Below are 27,293 nucleotides of genomic sequence, written 5' to 3' on the forward strand. Positions count from 1 at the left end.
TAGTAAAAAAATAAAAATTAAAAAATTAAAAAATTAAAAAAAAAGAAATTCTTATTAGTGTCCCTTACCTTTATTTCATTGATTATTTAAAATAAGCCTATGGAAATGATATTCCTGATGATACCATGAACTCTTTTTCACTTGAAAATATCTTTCAGCATCATTTACTTCTCAATCAGTGATGTTATGCTTATCTCTTATTGGCAAAAATTAAGATTTAATTCTGTTTTCATAATCATCCCTCTTTTAAAAATATTAAGCAAATATTTCTTAAGTACCTCCTATGTGCTATATTCTCTCTTTGCTTTCTCATGTTTGGCTCATATTAATGAGTAGTTTATTCCTATAGCCAATTTTATTTAATGAACTATGAAGTTAGAGATAATTTTGTTAGCTATTTGAAACTTTTGGGTATCTTCTTTCTTCCTTCACTCTTATGTTTAGCTACTATTCTTCTAAAAGAAAGCTAATCATAAGCCAGTTTAAACACAACTTACTAAAATATCATTTTCAAAATAAACATCACTATTTTGAGATCATTTGCTCCTCAGTAAATCAGCAGTTATTAGCTTAGTTAAGTACCTTTACAAGCAAAATTCCAAGAACAGATTCGGCTTGCTCTCTAAAGGCCAATTTTCTTTTTCCTTATTTTGATAAAACTTGGTCTTTATACAACCTAATTACTTTTATTGCATCTGGAATGATTTTAAATCACTATCAAAACATTAATAACTCTAATTTAAAAAATTTTTAAATCACAGAGTTAAAAGAAGACTAGAGTTTAGCATTGTATTTCTTTGAGTAACCCCTCTATCTACACAGGCTTTAATTGATAGACAGCTTTAATTTGCAAGACAGTGAGAAGTGAGAACATTTATGACAGCAATTAGCTGAACATTCTAATTAATTCAAACATTAAGGATAACAGTTATAACTGGAAAACCATCTTTTCATTAAAACTTAGGCTAAGGAAATGTGATTTGAGTGTGTTTTAAATTTCCTTCTCCCCAATATTGTTGAAATTATTGACTATTTAAACTTTTATAAGCTTATATTTCAAAGCTGTTCTTGAGAAGAAAAAAATCATAATATAATTAAAATGGTAGCAAATAAAATATTCTCTTAGGGTTATTGCCTATATGTGTGGAAAACTAATTAATATATTTTGATCCAAGATGCTCCTAAATACAGAGCAATGATTTTAATCAATGTTTCTGAAAAAGAATCATTATATTGGCTATATGCTACTTGTGACAGTAATGATTACCTTATCATTTAACTAAGTTTGAAGTTTATAATATTGTAAGGTACCTTGAAAAACAAGCTTTTTTCTTGTTGTGTTAAGTACTATGCAGAAGATCGTGGGTTATTTTCCACTCTTACATAACCAGTGAAACTTATTATCATATAAGCCGAACAGTTTTTCTAATTGCATATTATTTTACATATTTTACTAACGATTGCTTTTCCTTTGATGTATAGGATGATCGATGAAAAGAACAGAACAAAACCACTACTTTCCTATAAATTCCTCTTTTTCACTCCACTGAAAGCCATGCTTTACACTTGTATTCATTCTCATTTGTAGTCCCTTTTGGAAATCATCTGATTTATACATGTTCTGTCAAACCTGGGGTTTTTATTTCTAGCACAGAAGTCTTTTGATAAATCTAATTTGGCAAGTTGTATCCTATCAGAATTCAAGTGTTATAGAACAATTATGTTTGCCTTTTTAAAATTGGAATTCAGCTTGAATTTCCTTCCCACTGACAATGACATAAGAGTTCCTTTTTCCATTTTGATGCTAGAAGGTGTCATGTTGATGCCCATTAAATATGTGACAAACGAGGTGAGAAATTCATTATATTGCTATAAAAATCTGTGTGAACACATCTCTTTCTTTTCCTCACCCACCTCCCCCCTTCTGTATTGCTAGAATATTAACAGCGAATTTATGTGAAATTAAACTATGTGCTTATTTGTTTAAAACTCTAAAAATTAACTTTTTAGTAGAAGATAACATAAAGTATATCCTATAGGAGACTTATAAGACCCAGGAATACAGAAAATGGGTATATGACTAGATATCATTATATTGAATAAGAAACATTTTATTTGCACTAAAAGTTGATAAGCATCAATAAAGTGTCATAATATGTTTTCACGTTTCTTAACATCTTCAAGGCTTTATATCAAACACATTTTAATTTGAATTTTAGCCAATATGAAAGAACAATATTGAATTTTTTGTAAAGTGTAGTGCTTGGGCTATAGGAAGCGGTAGATCACAGGACAAGCATCAGATCCATGAGAGCCAGAATCTGGGGGGGGGGGGGGGGGGGAGCTTGGAATAGAGGTCAAGAAGGGCAATAGGCCAGACCTCCAGGGAATTAACTGAAGCCAATCGCCATTAAGTCAAAATAGAAGGAGAAGCCTTTTAAGCTAGGTGCAAAGAAGTTAGGTGGTCTAGAAATCTTATTTTATTTTATTTTTTAAGATTTTATTTATCCATGAGAGACACAGAGAGAGAGAGCGGCAGAGACATAGGCAGAGGGAGAAGCAGGCTCCCCACAAGGAGCCCCATGTGGGACTCGATCCCACACCCCAGGATCACACCCAGAGCTGAAGGCAGACACTCAACCACTGAGCCACCCAGGCGTCCAGTCTAGAAATTTTCAATGTTTTTTTTTTGAAATTTTCAATGTTAATAGTTGTATTGCCAATATATCTGCTCAAGCCCTGGTAAATGAGGACTCTGATGGAGAAGTCACTCATAACAATCACTCTAAATTCAACTCAACTGGAGTCCATGCTGGACATAAACCATAACTATGGGGACATCCTTTGACTAGTCAACCCCAAGTGTACTTCTTGACATGACTGTACTAATATGTGCTTATAAATTAATTTAAAAAAAGATTCCTGGGATTAATTAAAAAAAAAAAAAAGCCACCCTGGAACACCTCAGTGGCTCAGCGGTTAAGCACACCTGCCTTCAGCTAAGGGCGTGATCCTGGAGTCCAGAATTGAGTCCCACATTGGGCTCCCTGCATGGAGCCTGCTTCTCTGGAGGCTACTTCTCCCTCTGCCTATATCTCTGCCTCTCTTTCTCTGTCTTCCATGAATAAATAAATAAAATCTTATATATAAAAAAAGATTCCTTACATTGAGGAGAGTTAGACTTAATCTAACGCAACATTTACTAAAGTGGTTTCTATAGTTTCAGATTCTCTATTAAAAAAGGGGGAGGGGGCTCATGGTCCAATATATTTGGAAATCCACATACTGTATGTTGTGCTATAAGCTTCAGCATCCATTTTTAACTTTTAGCACTTTGTCATTTTATTCATGCATTCATTTATTCAACAAATTTAATCAAAATCAGATAATTGCCTTGAGAGACAGTGACAACTAGATTCTCAATCTTGATTGGTCTGACTCCAAAGTCTTTCCACTACTCCACAATTGCCTCTCAAGGCAATTAACTGATTTTGATTAATTTGTTTTGCTAAAGCAAAACCTCACTTGAAAGACATTTTAAGTTTGTTTTATTTGTGATTGTCATATGGTATTTATTGTTTTTTTTTTTAATAGATACACATTTTAGAAATTTAACAGGTTGTGATAAATGTTAGCATTTGGAGAGAAGTTTCAGAAACATATTGTAGCACTAAACCCTGAGGTTCACATTCTGAGTTTCAGAAACATATTGTAGCACTAAACCCTGAGGTTCACAAGCCTCACACATAGTAGGTACTCAGAAGAATATGACTGTAACTCCACATATTACTTGAATAAGTGGTAGAGTAGTTTGAAAAGACAACTTTGAATTCTTAAAAAGAAAGATGCTATTCACATTTTGAAAGTAATTTAATTCTCCATTTGACATGCTCAAAATGGCTGTAGGATTTTTTGCTTTAAAGATAGAGTATATGTAGAAGATGAATATTTAAAATTGGTCCCCTTGAGCATATCTAGACCTACCTATCACCTGCAGCTTCTACATTTTTGGCCAAAATATTCTTACGTGATATGAACTTCATATATGTGAGAAAGTCATAGCTCACTACTGAAAATTTGAATATCCTGATCTAAAGCAAGGTCTGGCACATACTTGCAAATAGATTTAAGAAAATGAAATGGATTGCCTTACTATTAAAAAATCTACAGTTCTGAGAGGGAGGTGAGACAGTCCGGCTTTTGCACACACTGACGGCAAGTTGGGCCAGAATGTGTAATTCACAGAGTTACCTTAATTAGCCATGATGTCAACACACCAGTCATCACCGAACTTACTGTCAAAATGCTTTTCAAATATTAAAACTATTATTTCTGTAATGCAAACATATATTTTAATCTCTCCTCTTCACCCTCAGGAGGTGATTTTGAGGAGTGAAGTGATCACAAGGGAAATTCCTAGAAAGAAAAAGAGAAGAACCTAGATAATCTGTAAACTTAGATGGATTCCCAAGCCCTTGTAATTTTTACTTGTATCTTGTATTGCTGTATTACTTTACGTGTATTTACTGTTGCTGAATGGAGTTTTATTGTTGTTATTTTGCGAAAAGCAGAATGATGAACAGAAACTTGAAAAGAAGTCTTAATGTGGAATAATTTTATTCATGTCATTGTATTTCCTTACTAACTTTAAAATGTTTTGGTTTAATTTTAGGGACACCACAGTACAAACCCTTACTCTTCAGCCTTCTGTTAAAGATGGACTAATTGTATATGAAGACTCACCTTTGGTTAGTAATCTAACTGTACAAGTATTCTCAACTGTATTTTTCTCAATGATGATTATATTTCAGCCTTTGAGGGAGGATTTGTAAGATTTCAGTCTTAACTGGAAAACACTCATTCATATGTCATTTGGAAAGTGAACGTTTAAATGCAAATAATTGAGAAAATAAAATGTTTTCTTATTCTGTTTTTTTGCTCTTTGGAGTGATTTAGGGAATGATAGAAATCCTCTAATGATTTCTTTATCATTCCAGAATTAAAAAAAAAATGTTTTCTGTTTTCAAATATGAGAGTTTAGAATTAGATAATGCTTCTAGAATTTTTTAAAAATAATTTTAATGAATAAAATATTAGCCCCGTGTTTTGGGTAGCTGGAAAAAGCCATTCCTCACCTTCTCACATAAGATCCTGGCCTGCTGGGCCTGTCCCTCTGTGTAGATAACTCCTTTGTGTCAGTGGCACAAATAGACCCACATGAGAACCTTGGTGGTCCAGAGGTTTTTGAAGTGATTAAAGTCTTTAGAATCTCCCTTCTGAATTCTCCCAGGTTGGGCCTAACTTTCCCTGAACAGAGATGGGAAGGATGGGGATTAGTGTTAGGAAGCTCTTTATTTTCTGCCTCTTAAAAATTCAGTTTATTTTTACCCAAAAATTAAGGAGAAAAACCTGTATCAACTTTTTTTTAAGAATATGAATAAAATGGGCAGCCCGGGTGGCTCAGGGGTTTAGCACCGCCTTCAGCCCAGGGCGTGATCCTGGAGACCGAGGATCGAGTCCCACATCGGGCTCCCTGCATGGAGCCTGCTTCTCCCTCTGCCTATGTCTCTGCCTCTTTCTCTCTCTCTTCTCTGTGTTGCTCGAATAAATAAAATCTTTAAAAAAATTATTAAAAAAAAAGAATATGAATAAAATATTTGTGGTAGAGGGTATCATCTATTTCTCAATCTGTATTTCCTTAAAATTACTAGCCAAAACTATATAATGAGAAAAATTTATTATATGGTTCACTTTATGTTCTGAGATATTTCTTACTATTAAAAAAATAAGTTTTAAAGTTTTAAATTCATTGAGTGTTTCTCCCATCTACTCTCTTAAAATGGTTTTAAGAGGTAATCCTAGCTTTTACCTTTCTCTTCATAATATCACCATTTATTCAGACACCTAAGACCTAGGACAGTCTCCTATTTTTCCTTTCCCTACTTCCCATCTAATCTCTTGCCAAGACTATAGATTATACCTCCAAAAAACTCTTCAGATCAATTTAATGCTTTCTATTTCCATTTTTCCATTCCTCCTCCCCTAAAATCAGGTCCCCCAAACCACTTTTTTACCAAATTATTATAGTAATCCCCTTTTAGTCTATTTGCATATTGCTGCCAGATAAAATGTCCTAAAGTGTAGCTCCAAGCTTCATTCCTATCATGCCTGAACTCATAAATCTTTATAGATGTATTATTTAATGAGATAAAGTACATATTTCTTGGTCTGGCAATCAAATTGTAGCAGAAACCTGATCTACCCTTTCAGACCATTCTCTCTTTTCTTACATTTAACCTCTGCTTCAGCCAAGATAGACTACTCATATTCACTCTTCCCTCAGTATGCCTCAGGCTTTCTTGAGTGTGACCATTGATTAGGGAATCAATGAATCCCACATGGATATCCTGAATACTTATGTCTTCACCATCCATTCTGATCTATTAAAATCCTGTACTTCTAGAGCTATAACAAATGCAATAGTCTAATATCTACTCTCGATTGTGATGTCTCAATCTTCTTAATTCCCATGGCACTTTAATTTCTGTATTTGTTATATTGTTTTAAATCTCCTCTAAAACACGACTCTGGGGTGTTAAATATGGACATCACCAACATAGGAATAATTATGATGCTAAAGGGAAATAAAGTGATTACTGCAGAGTTAACAGTTTAGTAACTATGTGAAGCTTTTGGTGGAGATCCATAAATTTTGTTTCCAGCTCTGCTACATACTTTTTTTTGTGGTAGTATACCCATAACTTAAATAAAACTAGCTACTATTATAAACCCAAAGCAATGGTGATAAAAATTTTAAAACATTTGCTCTCATTTTTTTGTTTATGATAAATGTTCTGTCTTTAAAGGTTAAAGCAGTAAAGTTGGGTCATGTTCTGGTGGTAGATGAGGCAGACAAAGCCCCAACAAATGTCACCTGTATTTTAAAAACTCTAGTAGAAAATGGAGAAATGATTCTAGCAGATGGAAGACGCATTGTTGCAAGTGAGTATATAAAAAGGCTTTCAATATATGCAAATTTTACATCTTTGGTATCAAATCACGCACTTAGCTGACTAATCTACAAGCAACAAGCATAAATTCAATATAACTGAAGCTGTCTGTGTTGACAGTCATTTTTAAAAGTCAGTACATCTGAATCTTTGTTTCACATTTTTACAGCCAGAGAGCACCTTTAAAAATTTCCATAGTACTCTTAAGACAAATCAGCTTTATATTTTTCTACTCTGAGAATACCAGCTATAATCTTATTATACTCATCTCTCCATTATTTTGTGCAATTTGTTTTCTTATTATTTGGATTTCTTAAAAGCTCTAGCATGTTTCTATGACTTATAATATTAAAATTAATGTTATTATTACTCAATAATTAGAAAAACTCACCAGGGAGTTTTGTATGTTATATATATATTTTTTTCATAGATACCTGAATCCATGTGTGCGCTTGTGTATATATACACACACACTCATGCATTCATGCACATGTACACACACCCATACACCCACACACCCCTACCTCAGGAAGAAGTTATCCTGTGCTTAGGACTATCTTCTTATATTCAATTCATTCATTCATTTATTTATTTTTCTTATTGTTAGAAAAACCGTAGATTGATGAGTCTCATTTGTCCATTTAACTTATAAAGAAAAATTGTTTGATGTAATGTGAGAATATTTTCTAGTTTCTAATTTAAATTTTTGTGTGATGAGACTTGAACATCTGTAACTAGCCATTGAAAATACATATAGGCAATAGCAGAGTAACCAAGCAAATTGAAACTAAGAACTAAAATCTTCAGTATTCAAAGAGAATATGTCAAGAAAACCCATTGAAAATGTACAAGTGCCTCACTAGACAGGTTCTTCTTAGACATTATCATTGGGAGATGGCCATTTCCAAGCCTAGGAAACTAACATACAATATAAATAATACAAGTATAAATATAAATAATAAAAATATTCTAACATATCGACTTCACAGTGATTTTATGGGAAAAATGAGAATTTGAGTTAGCCTGGATACTACCTCCTATGAAGATCTCATTCAGACTCTCAGGATCAGAATCTGTCTGCCCTTTTTAGATGCATTTTGAAGACAGTTAACAGAAAACAAGAAAATAATTGCTGAAACAAAATTGTAGTTAAAGAGTGATTATCTCCTGATGATCCTCTACATTTTCTAATGTATTTTTGAAGAGTAGTCTAGAAGAAAAGGAGTCATCCTAATTTTTAAACTCCAATTTGATTGTACATAATATTTTAAACACAAGAGCCTCTGAAGCTGTTCTGAACATGGTTTCTTAAAGCATCACTTCTAGAGCTGTGTTTTCCGTTTTCTTTCCTTTTTCAGTTTTGATTTTTTATTGCCATTTTTATTTTAATTAACTAATTAAAGTTTGCCTGTGACACATACCCTTTTATCCACCACAACTAAAATTAACGGGGCTCAAACATTAAGACTATTAATTGTATTTTGTGCACAAATATATGGCATATTTGAAAGATTATATTTAAAAAGATTAAGTATAGATTCATACAGAGTCATCTCAAAACTGCAGGTGCTTCACAGCTATCCTTTTTAAAAGATGGACAGCCTAAGGCGGGAATTTAAATAAACCCAGATGACAAGCATTCCTTCTCAAAATAACCACAATAAAGTTTTTACCATCTGAAATTATCGCCTAGACTAGCAGTTCTATCTGAAATGTACATCAGCCAGTAGAATATTATATTCAGTTTCTTTACTGCCTTAAACATTTGCACAAAGGAAGTTTCCATCAACTTGCAGTTACTTATTTTAAGAACCAAGGTAGAATTCTTTAATTGGAAATATGTCAACATTGCACTAATGAGCTGACTAGGTGCTCAAGGGCTTTATTCTATATTAAGTTTCAAAGTAGATAATTGGAAAAAGGAATCACTCATTTGCTGCGTGATGGCAGGCAAAGTGATGCAGCTACTGATCTTATGAAATCCAAAGGATATTTGGATTGTCCTTCAAGTATCCTTTGGATTATTCTTCATTATGGATTCTTTATCTTTTTCTTTTTTTGAGAAATAATAGCACCTCAAGCCAAATTTCAATACTGCAAAACAATATTTGGACAAGTTTGCTTTTTAGATGTACATTGAATTTACATAAAAATACAAGTCCCTGTAAAATTCAGTATGTGCTTCATCAGTATTCTGTTCTTAAGCACAATTCTCAAGAAAGTTTTTTTCCCTATAACCAAATTGTGACAACCAGAGTTTTGGAGTTCTTCTTCTTTTTTTTTTTTTTTTTTTTTTTTTTTGAGTTTTGGAGTTCTTTATGACTGAACAACATGACTGCTTATATTATTTCAAGGCCATCACTTGATATTCCTAAGAATTACTAAATATGAATAAAGACTAAATAGAAATTCTGTTTTTCAGATTCTGCTAATGTCAATGGAAGAGAAAACGTTATTGTGATTCATCCTGATTTTAGAATGATTGTCTTGGCCAACAGACCTGGATTTCCTTTCTTAGGCAATGATTTCTTCGGTACTTTAGGTAAAAACATTAATGAAAACAATAAAAAAATAATAGCAATAACAATAATGTCTTAGTAGCAATGCTGAAGCAGGTCTCATTGAATGCTGCATGTGCTGTGTCATCATCACAACCACCTGGTGAGAGTATTTGTTATCTCATTTTAGGGAAGGAGAGTATCAAATATTCAGAGGGATCCACTTTTTCTGGAGTCACTTAGATAATAGTGTTAGAAGTAGGCTTCAAATTGAAGTCTGTCTGATTCCAGATCCTGTTTTCTCAAACTATTATACTATACTTTGTTGTTTGGAGCCTCTAAAAGGACAAAAAAGGTCCTGCACAAAATAAGGAATGGTTTGTAGTGTGGTTTTTGTCACATCCCTGTTAACTATAAGGATTTGAGACCAGCTCAAATCCAGGTGACTGATTCATATGGATCAGAGAGGCCCTTAGACAAACTTCATCATCAGGAGACTTTTAGAAGGACTTCTCTATAGCAAGGAGGTAATTCTAGCTACCAGTAATTCTCATTTTCAATATGAAGCAGGCTCAGTCTTCTAGGAGGATTCTTGATCTGACAATTCCATATCAGCAAATTTATTCAAGAGAATTACCTGTACAATGATTTAAGTACAAAGATAGACAATATAGCATTGTTTACAGGAAGTAGCCAAACAATGGGAACAACCCAAATGTCCATTCAAATGGAACTGGATAAAGTAATTCCATAAAACACACATAATAGAGTCTGTGCAGCAGTGAAAAAAAGAATGGGGTAAGTTTACCTATGCTGATTAAAAAAAAACAAAAACAATCCTCAAGATATATTTAGTGAAACAGATAGCCATAATAGTGGTCTATCATTTGAATTAATTAAAAAAAAAAAAGGCAAGAAGGAGGTATATACATGAATATGCTTATACACATATAGAATTTCTACAGAAGAGTCTATCTCTCTGACTTCCTGTTCATTCTGTTCTATGATGCTCTTCCCGTCACTCATTCTTTTCCAGTCACTCTACCCTCCTGCTGCTTCTTGAACATACGAGATACACTTGCCTTAGGGCTATATATTAGCTATAACCCTCTGCCTGGAATGTTCTTTCTCTACCAATAGTTGCATTTGCTCAGATGTCATCTTCTCAACAAGACCTACCTGACTCACCTCCCCAACCATTACCATTTCTGATGTCCTGTGCTGTGCTTCTCTCTTCTTTTTTTCTCTCTTGGAAACATACAGTGTCTAACATTTATAGTTACTGTTCATTTTCAGAATATAAACTTAATAAGGACAGGAATTTTGTGTTTTTGATCACTGACATGTATAAAATTCCTAGAATAGTACTTGGCTCATGGGAGATATTTAATAATTATGTGATGAATGAATGAATAAAGGGTTAATGTATTGTATTTGATTTTCCGCAAAAAAACATGTACTTCATATTTGTGTTCAAATGTGTATAGTCTGTGAGATACAAGCTTGAAGTTATCATGGCTTGCATTTTATTCAGTTACTTTTATAAATACATAATAATGATAAATTATGATTTGAATGATTTTTTTTGAGAGGGAGTGTGTGCATGAGTAGAGGAGGAAGGGCAAAGGGAAAAGGAGGGGAAGAATCTTAAGCAGTCTCCATGCTGAGCCCCCTACATGGGGCTCAATCTCATGAGCCTGAAATCATGACCTGAGCTAAGGTCAAGAGTCAGACACTTAACCAACTGAGCCACCCACGCACCCCTATAATTTGAATGATTTTTAAGAACTAGAAAGTTCTTTTTAAAATGAACATGCTAAAAAAATAAAATAAAATGAACATGCTAAATAATGCATATCTCTTTACTGTAACTTCCTTTGGCCCCTGGTTTCTTGGATTATGAATCAGTAAAATTACGTGAACTTTTAATATGAGAAATCATCTGTCTTAAGGATAGGTTATACTGTTCCAGGATAATCTCAAGTTGCCTAAATTACAGTTGAAATATTTCTATGTTCCTTTTTCTTCATTTTAGTTTAGACATTGTCTCTGAGGGCTTCCTTTTCCAAAACTAACTTCCAAAGTGTATTCTAGCAATCTGTACAAGATACAAATTATGTATAGAGCAATGCTACTAATTCCCTCTTTCTGGATCCATAAAGAAGCACACGTGTATATACACGTATCGTATATACACGATAGGTGTATATAATTTCGAAAATATTCAACATGTGTTAAAAATGCAGTCTCAGAACCATATGAAAAGTATTTTCCAATTAATAGAAAAGGAATAAATTACCAAAACTATATGTTGTATTTATGCATTTTTAAAAAGACTCATGCAGGTATTGAAGAACAAATACACTGAACTGTTAATACTGGCTGCCTATGGAAGAGGGAGTGGGATTGGCAGAGACACGGGGAGTCTTCTCTTTTTTGTTTTTATTTGAGTATCTCCCATTGGGATTGTATTCAAATATTATATAATTTTTTAACAGAAATAAATCTGTGAATAATAAACCACACATCATTCAATTTCCTTTTCTTTTGCTTCAGTGATTTGCTTTCTACTCTATACCATCCTATTGTTGCACAGGCTTTCTATGCAGTTTTACACACTTAAAAATAGAAGTGCTTTGGTGAACAACCAATGGCTCTTTAAATGACCATTCCATAGTTCCTATGGCATTATAACGGATTACTGGCATGCTCAATGTGAATCTTTTCTCCTACAGGTGATATTTTTAGCTGCCATGCAGTTGATAATCCCAAACCCCATTCAGAGCTCGAAATGCTCAGGCAATATGGACCAAATGTGCCCAAGCCCATCCTTGAGAAGCTTGTAGCTGCCTTTGGAGAGCTGAGGAGTTTAGCTGACCAGGGCATTATTAACTATCCTTATTCTACCAGAGAAGTTGTCAACATAGTGAAGCATTTACAGGTATGACACACGCTAGTGCATAAAGGTTTAAAACAAACCATCAATCTTGGTTTTTTTTTAGATTGCTTAATTTATACCATGTCTTTCAATTTCTAAGATACAGTACTGATTCAGATTATATAATATGAAGTGTTTTAATCTAAATTTTATTTTATTTTATTTTATTTTATTTTATTTTATTTTATTTTATTTTTATTACATTTTTTAATGATAAATATGAATCTTACCAAACAAAGTTATTGAAATGTATCTCACTGGAAAGTATTTATGTTGCTGCTTTTACTTATACACTTGCTATTTGACTCTTACAAACACAATTTGAGATTGTGAGATGGCAAAAAAAATGAGATATCAAAAAAATCCATGTTAAAATGAATTTAGAGTATCCTCAACTGAAAACACCTGGACATTGCACTATTCTGTTGAAAGTCTCTACCCAATCCTATTCTTTTTTTTTTTTTTTTTTGAGGTTAAAATTTTTTTTTATTTATTTTTTATAGGTGTTCAATTTACTAACATATGGAATAACCCCCAGTGCCCATCACCCATTCACTCCCACCCCCCGCCCACCCGAACTAGGGGTGGTAGAAGGGGTTCTACCACCCCTAGTTCATTTCCCAGAGTTAGCAGTCTTTACGTTCTGTCTCCCTTTCTGATTTAAATCTGGAAGACTAACAGTTTATGTTAGCCTTTGAATTGACTTAGGTGAAATTCTATGCCATGGCCATCATCAAGGAATTAGGAAATTTGGTGAGGGCAAAGGAAGACAAGAGAGTGAGACAGCAGGGAAACTTTACCACTGTTGGACTTTATACAACAAGCATGTTGTATCTGAGTGAAAAATATTTTCATTTTGAAAACAAAAGACACGGAAATAGAAAACTCAGTAGGAAGTAACTATTATATGCCTGTAAATACTGCAAGAAAGTTCTTTAAGATTCAATAAATGGACAGGAAAATGCAATCCATTGTAGCCATGTACAATATATAGTCCACCTTGGAGAAGAAAACAACCCAGGTCAGCAGTACTTTTATAATAAATAATAGTCCTTAGCAAAAAGTCACAACCCAATGACTCTTGACCTTTGACCTATCCCCAGTCCTCTAAGGAAAATCTAGAAAGGAAAATAGAAAGCTTCATTCTGCGTATTAAACCATGAAAAGCCCAGCTCTGATCCCTGTGCCTAAAAAAAAACAAGACAGAGCCAGTAGAGGACACAGAGTACACAGCCAGTATAAATCTCACTGTTAGTAATATTTTCTTTCCTTCCGCTATTCCCTTTTTGTCTATTTACTATACTTTCTATGTTCTTCTTCTCTTCTTTTCTTGCTCCTTTATCTTTCCTTTCATTTACTCACAGATCTGTGACTTCTCTAAATACTTCTATATAGATATCCAACACTGTTCTTTCTATGGAAATACCTTTTTTTTTTAATTTTTTATTTATTTATGATAGTCACACACACAGAGAGAGAGAGAGGCAGAGACATAGGCAGAGGGAGAAGCAGGCTCCAGGCACCGGGAGCCTGATGTGGGATTTGATCCCGGGTCTCCAGGATCGCGCCCTGGGCCAAAGGTAGGCGCCAAACCGCTGCACCACCCAGGGATCCCGGAAATAGCATTTTTTTATTTAGTCAATCTACTACTCATCTTAAAGGCAATGAAAGTCACCAAACAGGATCAGAGCATTGATATAGCATTTGAGAGAAGGAAGTGTTCCCCCTCAAATTCTGATATTTATTTGAAAAAGAAAATATTAAGTTATCAGAGCAAACAAAGGAAAATGTATATATTCCTCCTATCTTGTTACCAGAAAAGGTTCATAAATATCTGCTAAAGTTTGTTCAATCATTATTGTTCTATTATTTTTTTAATCTTTATTATGTTGTATGTTTTATCACGTGTCCATAAGGTTTTTTGTTTGTTTTTTTTTTAATACAGAAATTTCCCACTGAAGGTCTCTCCAGTGTGGTTAGGAATGTGTTTGACTTTGATTCGTACAACAACGACATGAGAGAGATTTTGATTAACACTTTGCACAAATATGGGATACCTATCGGAGCAAAACCAACTAGTGTGCAGCTGGCAAAGGAGTAAGGCAAACTCATTATTGATCAAATACTCTTAGGGGTTATTGTTCTGATTCTGAAATGGTGATAATTCTGAGTCTACTGTTACGTGCTACTAAACTGGCATAGTGTGGAAATTCCATGAGTAACCTTTTCACATATATTATTGCTATTTGCTGGCTGGATTTCAGTCAAATAGCATTATTTATAGGTCTGTGTAAATTGAGAATTTTAATTATTTTGAATGTCTTATGAATAGATAATGTAATCAAATAAAGGGAAATATTTGTTTCTTTAACAGTCTCTGTCCTTTTGTTGAATTACTGTGAGTCTCATTATTTCCTAATCTAGTGCAAAATCATGGTACAAATATGAAAACTACATAAAGGGAAAATATGTCTTTAGTTAAGATGATCTTATTTATGTCACCATATATTTTTCTGTTGTGATCGTTTTCTAAATTTATAATCTTTTAACTTGAGAATGTTGGTTACTTATTTCAGCTTAAAAAAGAAAGAAGTAGTGAAAACAAGTGGGTTTGTTTCATGTAGGCCAATTCCCTGCCTTTTATTTTGAAATTATAGACTACATACTTAACCTTAGTAAAGAATCTTATAAATATTGTTTACCAGAAAGATAGCTGATATAGTTTATTAGTAATTAAGTCAGTGCAAATTCACTAGAAAACAGTTTTAGATTTGTATCACTTAATTGATAATGCATTTAATGCTATCTTTTCTTATCAATTACCATAATTCTCAAGGGACAGTAATTACTTTCAAATTATTATTTAAATTTAATCTCATATAGGAGGCACTCTTTACTTTTCTTAGAAAAAAAATGATTAAGTATAAATTAATGATTAGTCCAGCTATACACACACATACATATATATACATATATATCCTAAATGTATTTATCATCCTTACTCATTTATTCCTTAAAGTTATAATAAGAACTTGTGAGACTATATATAGATAAAAATAAATTTTTAAAGCTTTAATAATTTTTTCAAGGATTCTCAAAGAGAAACAAATATTTCCCTTTTATGGTAAAAGCACAAGATGGAGTTATGTTTGAAATGATCAGTGAATTGATTTATATTACTAGTGAATGAGTAATTTTTTTTAAAAAGAGTCATTTGGTGTCAGTTACTAATACAATTTTCTCTAAAATACTGTTTTACTGATTGATTAGCGGTGTTTGTAGGCATTGTGAAACTAGTTTGCCTTCTATATTAGAGAGTTCAAGAAATTATCTTTATTATGCAAACTTCTTATAAGTTCTTCTGTTTTTTTACTTCCTTTTTATGAACTATATCTTTATCTTCAGTAGGAAATAAGATGGCTTTTATTACTGTTAACAAATTTCTATAGAGTACTGGCTTCATGGAAGCCAGGCTTCTGATTTAAAAATAACTGTTGGATGCTTGAACACTTGAAATAAAAATTAAAATACATATCAGTTGGTAAGGTCAATCAAAAGAAAATGGTTGGCATTTTAGGTTTCTAAGGAAGACAAGTAAAATTGTTTAGCGTATTCATTAGTCTTCCATTCTAAACTGAAAAATCTTGCCATGGCAAGTTAATTCTAACTCTAATATTTGTGAGTGGAAATAGTACATTGAACCTCTAAGCAAGATGGTCACACTCATGCCTAACATGGGGATGGAAACAACCGCTTGTCCACCCACTGCATATAGCTAAAAATAGTCTCATAGATGAGTGAATTTTCCCTTGGGTTGGAGATAATAGTAGACTGCAGTTTGCACATTCACACATTTTTTCCACATCGGTAAATTTCAATGACTTGGGCAGCTGAAGAGTAGTGATGTCATTTTGTTGCCCTCTAAGTGAAATCCACAGGTTCCATATGTCTATTTCTGTTGAACAGTCAGTCCTGTACTTTGCTAGGGTAGCATGGGAAGGTGACAAAGCAATGGCCTAGGAATTTAGCAGTTCATCACATATTCAACCTGTGTGCCAGGTCAGTGCTGGAGAAACAGATCTTAGCCCGTTGGTAAAATGAGGGCATTTATTACAGATAGCGTAATTATTTTAGCTTCTAATTAGTCCATGTTTAACAATGGAAGGGGGTACATTTAATAGTAACTCTGTAAAAAGAGATGTAAAATAAGACTGTCCTAGTAAGGCCTGAATATAGGGTCATTTTCATAAAGTTAATAAGGGGAACTTTATTAAGATAAGATTCCTTCCTATTATAACATCCTTTGCATTTTAATGTAACCTTAATTTTCTCTCCTTGCAAAAACAAAAATAAGAAAGAAGTTGATACTAACGTTTTCTTTTTTCTCCTTAGAGTAGCACACCATTAATAGTAATCACATAGACCTCTGAAGTTTTGCCCCATAAGGACATAAATATTGTACTTCACTAGACCAGTTCTTCCAGTTCTTCCTGGCTGCTCCTGCCCACCTCTGCATATACTATGTCAGTGAAGGAGATCCACATTGGGCTTCTGTTCCTAAAAAAGAAAGACAAAATGTTTTAATTATTGTTAATATCCTTTTGCCCTGAATAAAAAATCCTTGCTATAGCCTCATAATCTTGTTCCCTAATCCAACCATAGTGTTTATTGGATGGGAGCAAAATTGCATTGAGCCCAGAATAAAGTGTTCACATTCACATTCACATTCAAGATGGGGATGGAAAATAATTGGCTACCCACTGTATATAACTAAAATGGGATGTAAGGCAGACACTGTAGAAGAAAGAAGTTTTCACATGGGCACAGATGATACTACACCACTGTTTGTACAGTCTTCTACAGCACTTTTTTCCTCAGCTGCAATCAGAATATATTTTGGCTGTTTAGTGATGTTGCATTAGTGCTCTTTGGTGAATTCCCAGAAGAGTTGCTGTCACTTCCCCTTTTGTCTCCTAATGGGTGCGAGATGGTACCTATCACTCATCTCTGCAGATTTTCAAAGGTCTTTAATAAACCTTGGCTAATCCTGGTACTTTTAGGCTAAGTCTTACTGGGTGGTTATTTTACCTTGTGTGGTCATGCCATAATGCAACTCTTCTTCTGATCTACAATATATTCCTAATTTTTAGTACTGAGATCAGAATTGGACACCTAGACCCTCACGTTACATTGGTCTCTTCCCACTAGTACTTCCTGAGAGGTTTTTTTTGTTTTGTTTTTGTTTTTGTTTTTTTTTAAATCATCGTTCCCTTTTAAGTTTCTAATATATGAGATAGGATAGGCCAGAGAAATGGTAGCTGTGGCCAAATAAGGAGACACACTGGGAGAAATTTAGGTAGAGATAGAAGGATTTGGGTCAAAATTCAGGCTCTTAAAAAAATAACCTGAGCTATTGAGTTCCAAATGTCATTGTTGGGGGGGGGAGGGGGATAAATGAGTGCACACATACATAATTAAGTCCAAAGATCCAACCAATGGCATAATGATTATCTACTATAGTAGAAATAGATCATAAATTTCAAAGAGTTTTCTTGTTTTTCCCTTAAATGAGCTTCTTTTCTGAAGTTTCTTTTATTTAGAAATAAACATACTGCTAGTGCATTAGTTCTTCTAAGTTTAAAAATGTGTTTCAGAGTAATTTATGAACTCAACATGCTGTAGAAACATTTGCTTCAAAGGAAGAAAAAAATCTGTATCTTGTGACATAATTTTAAGTGACTTATACAATATCTTTTCTTAAATTTATTTTTTTTTTAATTTTTTTTTTATTTATGATAGTCACACAGAGAGAGAGAGAGAGAGAGGCAGAGACATAGGCAGAGGGAGACGCAGGCTCCATTCCCTGGGAGCCCGACATGGGATTCGATCCTGGGTCTCCCGGATCGCGCCCTGGGCCAAAGGCAGGCACTAAACCACTGCGCCACCCAGGGTTCCCTCTTTTCTTAAATTTATATGCCACTGTCTATTTGACATTTCTTAAGATGAGAGAATTGTCATTTCATAGATTTATAATGGAATATACTCTACCTGTATGTTTATGTTAATTAATAACAATATTAATGATGGTAATGAAAGCAACTTACAGAAAACTATGTGCCCAGCACATTTCCAGGCATTCTCTTTACCTGAATTTAGATAATCTTCATAACAAACCTATCCTATATAATGTTATATATATACATATAATATTAGTATTGCATTTTGTAGATGAGAAATTTGAGGTTATGTCACTTGCCTAAGGTTAGATAGCTAATAAGGGGCAGATAATATGCATATACATAATTTTAATTCCAGTTCTAAGTACAAATATAAAATTGGTATCCAAACTATAAATCAGAGTTAGTCCTTGGATACTGAAAATTGCTGTAATTGGTTTAAAAGGTCCTTGAGATTTTAAGTAAGCATGTTGGAATTATCATTGACTATGATGTCATACATGTGTAATATACAAATTCTTCATAGAGTTATAATAGATTCAGATTGGGGGGGGTGCCAAGTCCCCAATGATGTTGCGCAATGAAAAGTAAGTCAAAAAGCAGATTAGCATGGACTTTTGGCACAACAAAGATCATTTTAGAGACCCTTCATTCCCAGTTTAGTTTTCCTTTTTTTTTTTTTTGACATAGTGAAGGATCATGAAATAAAACATAATAAAAACATATTGTTCCCATTTAGAACAATAAATACTAGACTTTGTCTGCCATATAAAAAAAAAACAGACGGGCCATTATTCCTTCCTAATTTGGAACACAAAACTAATTTATAGAATCTTCTCAAAGGTTGTGATCATTTCCAAATAAATCAAACATTCAGAGAAGTTATCTCTATCCTCTGAAGTTATCATCATGTGGTTTTCTTTCCCTGTCTTCCCTAGGAGATGCACATGTCTATAAAATACTTAAATGATCATCCATCTTACTCTAAATATTTTGTCATCAACTCTGTTGATTTCTTTTTTAATGCAGCTTAGTTTATTCTTAAATTAGTTTTGTTGTTTGTTGGTTGGTTTGTTTTTTATGGGTTTTTTTTTTTAGAGAGAGAGAGAGAGCATGAAGGAGGAGATGCCGAGGGAAAGAGAAGGATTCTTAAGCAATCTCCATGCCCTTGTAATTACTTCCAATGTCCTATTGACGTCTATATTTTCTATGCCTTCATATGCTTTCTTAAAATTTTTTAAATTTCATTTTTCAGGCAAAATAAGGTAACTTTGATTTAATAAGATCTAGGTCCTTATGAGCTAATATTTTTCTTAACTTTTTTTTTTAAGTAGGCTCCACACCCAGCATGGAGCCCAGCACAAGACTTGAACTCAACAACCCTGAAATCAAGACCTGAACTGAGAGCAAGAGTCAGATGCTTATTCAACTGACTCCCCAGCCATATTTTTATTAAACTTTTTAAATAGACTCACATATTAAACAAGTTAAAAATAGATTGGTAGCTATCGATAGTAATTGCTTTTGAGAGAGGCCCTGCAGAAGAGAAAGGAAGCCCCACTTTCTGTACTCTTTTAATATTCTAACGTGTATTATTTTCTATGTTTTATTTTTTAAATGTCTACCAACTATCTGGGCACTGGAATTATTCATTTTGTTTTCTTATTTAAGTAAAATAAAAATAATGAAGTAAAGGTCTATTCTGAAATTGCCATATTTGGGGACACCACACTGTAATGCCTGCCCTTAGGGTTTAACATTGACACCCTTCCCAATAGCAAAGGAGAAATCACATTAAGCAGGCATTTCTATTGCATTTCAACACAATATAAGTAAATTTATGCATTGGTAGACATCATCATAAACATATTGAATGAGGGAAGACAACACTTTCAAAGCAGCAAAAATAAAAATTGTTGTGCATATTTGCAGACAGAACAGCTTCATCTATAATGAATGTCTCAAAGGGTATCTGTCTAGAATTGGTTTTCTATGTTAAAGATATAGAAATGTCCTGTGTAATTGGAACCTCAATAGCAGCTGCTTCTCTGACCAAAGCCAATTCTGGGGTACCAGAGGCATCAAGGAGAACATTCCAGCCAGGACCTCTCTTTGGAGTAATTTCATTAGGTTTATCTTTGAAAATAGGAATAATTATCAGTTTACTGTTTATCATATTAAATTAAGACTCTTCTTAAAGTTTTGTGATTCTCTTTCCATTTTCCAAACTATATGTGCTATAATTTTCTTTTTATAGTCTTGGTTTTTACAAATGAGTCCACAGTGCTGATCCTGGAGTTTTAAGGTGTGCAGTTCCATTCTGCATGATGATTTACTTTCATTTCATAAAAGAGCTCTTAGTTTTCAAAAGTAATAAGATTTACATAATGACATCCCAGAACTATAATAAGCAGAAGAGTGGCATTGGGTTTTATAGTTTCATACCCTTTGCCCCATATTCCCTTGGTATGTTATAAAGTAGCTTCACAGCCATTTAGTTTGCTTTCAGTTCCTTTATGAAGATGCAGAAAAAATTTAAAATATAATCAATCTACATAGAAATCATTAAGGTTTATGAATCTTCTTTCATACTCATCGTAAACAGTCTCACAAAATTATCCTTGGATTCCCTTAAGCATTTTCAAGTGATATCTGTCACTTGCCTGCATAGAAATCCCCAATCTCCACCTATAACTAACTCTTCCAAATACAACTGCAAAGTAGTTTGCATCATTTATTGAGTCATGCAGTCAGAATGCAATGGGGGAAGAATGCTGTGGTGGTCTTGAGATGAGAAACAAGTCGGTAAAGATGTTGGCACTTCTGAGGTAGCCGAGCATTCATTTATTTAACAAACAGCATTGAGCATTTATGTGGTAAATGGTGTGGTTTGAAGTGGTGAGGTTTGGGGCCCATGGCCAAGAAAGAATCCTTGAGACCTTCCACGGTATTTTGGAAACAAGGTTTCCAGGATCCTAAGGCGGCTAGCTGTTGTTAGGAAAAGGTCATTTATTACTGCTTAGTAAACCCTCATGTGACCCTTCAGTTGTCAATTAGTGGGCCATATGCTTGGAGGGTGATTGCTAACCTGCATCTTGGTGGATGGAGAAAAGGAAGTTTCCAAAGGAATCTTTGTATGTTAAAGAAGACTTACAGGATCCTGGGGGGCTGGCCTTTTGCCCTCAGCAAATTGTCAACATCCAGGCAGCTGAGCTCCAGAGGAAGGTCACTCTACCTGTTTCAAGGACTTGTCAATGAAGTGTAGGCAGTAAGGAAATTTAATATTTTTCTTTTGCCTTTGTTTCCTACATCAATAAACACGAGGTAGGTAGTCATAAATATAAAGGTTAAGAAGGCTTCATATCTGCCTTCAAGGAGGTCCCTCAAGTAGAGTGACTTGTGTTATGTGAGAGGCACACTAGAGAGAATCAGAGACATAGGATTGCTGCCTTCTGCTCTAGGAGAGTCAGGGAGGATTAACCAGGCTGAACACTTAAGGGATTACTGGGCCCTCTCTAGTCAAATAAAACACTTCAGGCAGAGACAGTTTTAAGAGGCTGTGGTGCATTTTGGAAATTACAAGTAGTTTGGTGACTCAAAGGGTGAAGTGAGGGCATGCCATGTTGATGGGCCTAAAAGGGAGAAAAGAGTCAGGGAATCCCAGAAGAATTTTCTGCCAAAAAGTAACATGCTCAAATGCATAATTTAGAAAGATTACTTTTGGGTTTTTTTCCGGGTCTTTTTGTTTTGTTTTGTTTTCTTTTCTTTTTTAAAACAAACTGAAAGGCAGTGAAGCTGACAGCAGAAAGACCTGTCTGGAAGCAGCTGCAGCTATCCAGGTGATGATCAGTGAGGACTGGCCTGTAGCAGTAGGAAGGAAAGGAGGCCCAAGAGCAAGAGAGATTTCAGTGGCAGAATGGATGGGTTCTGAGTACCAGAGAGTCAAAGATTCAAGTGAGATGTAAGCCTTACCCTTGATAAATTCATCTCGCTGGGGAAACACGAAAACTGCCAACCTCGCCATGCAATGTTCTATTCAAAGTGCTATATTCACAGTAGGGTTATCTCATCCTATGAGTCCTTCTTGTGGGAAATAACAGAGGTTCTCTGTGGGGAGTTGGAAGGGTGGGGAATTTCCAACTGGGAAAGATTCAATCCCAATCATTCTTGATGTGGATGATTAGAAAAGGGAAGAATTTAAGGTTAGAAAATACTGACATGTGGCTGTAAAGCAGATGGCAGAAAAAAAGAGAAGTTTTTGCAGTAAAACTTGAAGAAAGATGAGAGAAAGGAATCCTAAGCCCCAGAACCGTACTTTGGCAACTTCTTCAAGGAGGAAGAAAGCCAGAGATGTGTGGAGCAAGCTGCCAGTGTCTGCTCTGGCACAGTGACGCGAGGCACCAGCGCTAAGACTACACAGTGGCATTCTGGATTATTGGGACATGTTTTTGAGAACCATCAGCCAAGAATACCAAGTTTCCCCCAAATCTTTGTCCATCTCATGCATCCAAATTATTCTTCATTTCTATGACCTCAGCAGGACCTAGGTGACAGAAGTACGCAAATCTAAGAAAGTGAAAGCCATCAAGTCTAATGCAGAGCCAGGCAAAGAAAGGAAATGCATCTATACGTAGTTGTTGTGTGCATGGCATTTGCAGCAAAACAAAAGTAATTTGCCAGCGATGTGTGAGATTTTAGGGCAGGGAGATTCAGAAGTTTCTAGTAAATGAGGGTGGGTAACTGGGAAATAGTAATATCCATTATTACTTAAAGTATTTTAAGGGGGCTTTTCTATTTTCTCTTTTTAAGTACACTTTTTATTTTAGTAAATATAAATATTTGCAAGGGATTCACTTCTGACCTTGCTCTGTAAATTTATTCTGTATCAGGTCTTAAATTTGAAAATTGCAAATACAGAACTATATTCTAAAAGTTTCTAAAGGGGCAGCCCCGGTGGCTCAGTGGTTTAGCGCCACCTTCAGCCTGGGGTGTGATCCTGGAGACCCGGGATCGAGTCCCACGTTGGGTTCCCTGCATGGAGCCTGCTTCCCTCTCCTCTCCTCTCCTCCCCTCTCCTCTCCTCTCCTCTCCTCTCCTCTCCTCTCCTCTCCTCTCCTCTCCTCTCCTCTCCTCTCCTCTCCTCTCCTCTCCCTCCCCTCCCCTCCCCTCCCCTCCCCTCCCCTCCCCTCCCCTCTCTCCTCTCTCCTCTCTCCTCTCCCCTCTCCCCTCTCCCCTCTCCTCTCCTCTCCTCTCCTCTCCCTGCCATGAATAAATAAAAACTTTAAAAATAAATAAATAAATAAATAAATAAATAAATAAATAAATAAAATCAAAGTTTCTAAAAGTTCCAAATGTGCAGATTTCCATGGAAACCCAGAAAAGCAAGAGATTCATTCTGCTCAGAAAGAAATATGGGCAAGAGATGCAAAGGAAAGTGATGTTTGACTTGGGCCTTAAGAATGAGAAGGACTTCACCAAAGAGGCAATAGCAGGGAGTTCTGGGAAGAGGTAATAGCCTCATGGAAGCATGAAAATACATAGTGTGTTCAGGAAGAGCAGCTGGCAATTCAAGGTGGCTAAGGCCTAAATTGGCTGGAGAGGAAGAGGAAGGCATTAAGAGCCAAAAGTGAAAAATATGTGTTGGGGTTATTCTATGAAAGGCTCTAGTAAATTCAGTTGGACAGTCCAACCTAATTTTTACCGGAGGTTAGATTTAAAACATTAGGAGTTCGTGAGGACTGCTAAAATCGGAGTTCTTTTTCTTCTCCAAGATGGTAAAATTGATGAAGTTTTGAGAGTTGGTTGGAACTACCCTGAAGGGTTCCACTCTTCCGATAAAAATTAGTAGTTCTGTGGTAAGGAGATGTTTTAGGAATTGTTGCTAATAGGTACGTCAACAACTTTCAATTGCATAATGCCCCTAAAAAGATCCAAATCTTTTTCATCTGTTTCTTTCAGACTCCAGAAATAGTATTGGCAAATGTTCAGAGAAGGCAGAAATTTGCCAGAGCATACTCTTTAAAACCCCAGCTCACCTCTTTATGGAAACAATCTTAGACAAATCTCTTGCATGTCATTCAGACTGTATTACTCAGCTTTGGTGTCCATATGCATGATGTTATGAATTGTATGCATGTTTAGAAAAACATTTTTTTTGGCTTTCTATAACTTGCTCAAGTGCTATAATTTGATCTGAGTCATAATTTTTGGTATTCACCTTTCTTTTAGTTAAAACTTTTACTTCCAGATCTTTATTAATACTTCCACAAGGGATTAAGAAACATCACAACATATGAATACTTCGTTGTTTTAAAAAACATAAATTCATGAGTGACATTGAAGATTAAAAAGTAGTGCTATTTATAGGCCTTAAGTTCATCCTCCTCCCTCCTAAAATCAAATCCAGACATCATTCCAACCAAGACTTTAACAGAGTTAAACAACACAAGTGTCAGGACCTAAAAATCATGGAAAATACCATTGTTGTTTCCATGAAATCAGGTGTAACAATTCAAGTGTGGTTCAAGTTGGGTGACAGATTTCAGTAATGGAATGTAGGGCCTTTTGCTACCTGGTTATTTGTTTAGAGTTAGCCCCAAATTAATGTTGATTATGTTTCCAATTCCAAAGCTTGCTCATGCACCCAAATACAATGCTTCCCCTCCCCCCTGACTACTGACTTATTGAAGATAAGGGGAAGTAGTTGGTTAGATTTTTTCCACAGCTTATTGGGAGGACCTAGTAGTGAAAAATAAATGGGCTTTGGTTTACTTTAGTTGACCAGTCTGGAGCCCACAGGAAAAGTCTTAGGAGAAAACACTTCGTGTTCCCAAGGAGCAGGATGGAGTCCATGTGTTGTCTGACTCCAGAACACCCTACATGTATCTTTCAGTTTTAGCTGTTATTGCCAACAGCAATCTTGTTGTGTGGTTCCAAAATAGTTTCTATTTGGGGTACCTGAAGGCCCTTCCCATACACCGCCAACCAAACAGCTAGTGGTATTTTTGGATGGAGCCAGGCAGCCTGTAATTTCCATGAGTATTATTTAGAATGAGTTTTCAAGTTCAAACCAGATTTCATGAGTATCTCAGAAATTATCCATAAGAACTGCAAGTTGAATAAAGTTACTTTTTCTCAAATGGATGAAGGTTTTTTTTAAGCATCTGTATATTTTTGTGGGATTATTAAAGGCTATTTTTGATCAATTTTTTAAGGGTAGATATCAACCTGTCAACCAAGGATCAGTTTTTAAAGCAATTGTCCACTTCTAATTAGATTTCAAGATGTGTAACTATTTCTGTTGTCTTTAAAGAGCTAATTTGAGAAGCATTTAGAGGCTCTTTTTATAAGCTTTAACAAAGCATATTTGTCTACCAGGGCACTGATTATTGGTAGGTATAAGTATTTTCATTCTGATTATTTACTTTCACTCCAGAGCACCAAGGCAATGTAAGACTATGGAATCTAGCACTGATATTTCCCTCCACTCACTCCTCAGGCTGTAAGGAACCTTGCAGATCATCCCCTTCATTTCACAAAAGAAGAAATTAACACTCAGAGAAATTAGCCAACTTTCCCTTCCCAAGTTTGCAGAGCTAGTTAATGAAAGAACTAGAACTCAGGCTTCCTGCATTTTATTACACCAATTCTAGGTTAGACGAAAATTAGGTGTGTCCTTTTGTTTTCTCTTTATTTGGAGATTCAATTCTCCTTTAGTGAACTGCTGAAAACAAGTGAAGAATGCTATTTATTCATTGAATAAAGAGAAAGAGATTCTAGTCTGCAACAGGTTTTCAAGATCTACCCTTTTGACACAGAAATGTGTTTTTATTACATTTAAAAGAGAGAATACAATAATGGTGTTCTTAAAAACTTAAAAATATGTGACTGGTAGTATTGTGTAGTATTTATTTGATTCCAAATTAATAGAATAGACTTTAAAAATGGATGAATTGCTTCATTTTTTCTCTATATCCTTCCTATACTAGGAACTGAGGTGTTAAGTCACTAAGTTTTTTACCAACTCAAGGAAAAAATATGTACACCTTAATTATATTTACATCAAAGTAAAAACAGAATAGGACCTTACCTTCTGAGTTTCAGAATTTTTTTAAGTTTTTACTTAAATTCCAGTTAGTTAACTTACAGTGTTAATATTAGTTTCAGGTCTACAATTCAGCACTTCCATACATCATCCTGTGCTCATCACGACAAGTGCACTTGTTAATTCCCATCTCCAATTTCCCCAGTCCCTCCACCCACCTCTCCTCTGGTAACCATCAACTTGGTTCTCTAGTTAAGAGTCAGTTTCTTGATTTCTCCCCCTCTCTCTTTTTACCTTTGCTTGTTTTATTTCTTTAATTCCACAGGTAAGTGAAATCATGGTATTTGTCTTTCTCTGTCTTATTTCAATAGCATTATATTCTTGAGCTCTATCCATGTCATTGCAAATGGCAGGAGTGTAATCTTCTTAAACTATATTCTAAATGTTGTATTGTAGACTACCTTTTGATAAAATAAAGTATAACTTACCTGTAAGTGAAGCGTTCTCCAAATTTTTTTATGCGGTTGATAATAGCTCATTATTTTTTTCCACTATGGCTTGGAAACAAGAAGAAATGTTTACTTTTCAAATCATCCTTGCCAGGTTGCCTCTGCCAGAGCAGACGTTCATGGGCTACTGGACAATTGGTCAGTCAAGAAATGGAATACAAAAACTGTTGTGTCCAACAGAAACTCACCATATAGACATAAAGGTTGATACCATTATTTCTTTATTAAAATGTTGAATGTTACAGATTTTTCTATATTTTCCCTGGAAAGAAACCCATACAATCTCAGAAATGACTTGTTTTGAGGTTATTTTAGGTTTAGCTTCTGCTCCAACTCT

The 27,293-nt window shown here is 34.7% G+C and overlaps 1 protein-coding gene across 2 annotated transcripts in view; it reads left to right on the forward strand.

Moving 5' to 3' along the window:
* The window catches only part of VWA8 (von Willebrand factor A domain containing 8), a 354,557-nt gene that overhangs the window by 199,419 nt on the left and 127,845 nt on the right, over nt 1-27,293 (forward strand). For both annotated transcript variants that reach the window (XM_035704343.2, XM_049099336.1), the window contains exons 22-27: nt 4,673-4,748; nt 6,867-7,002; nt 9,433-9,552; nt 12,244-12,449; nt 14,392-14,543; nt 27,051-27,159. In XM_035704343.2, coding sequence (XP_035560236.1) covers nt 4,673-4,748; nt 6,867-7,002; nt 9,433-9,552; nt 12,244-12,449; nt 14,392-14,543; nt 27,051-27,159 — 799 coding nt within the window. The remainder of the gene's footprint in view (nt 1-4,672; nt 4,749-6,866; nt 7,003-9,432; nt 9,553-12,243; nt 12,450-14,391; nt 14,544-27,050; nt 27,160-27,293) is intronic.

This window comes from Canis lupus, chromosome 22 (assembly GCF_003254725.2).
Source record: "Canis lupus dingo isolate Sandy chromosome 22, ASM325472v2, whole genome shotgun sequence".
Taxonomy (NCBI): domain Eukaryota; kingdom Metazoa; phylum Chordata; class Mammalia; order Carnivora; family Canidae; genus Canis; species Canis lupus.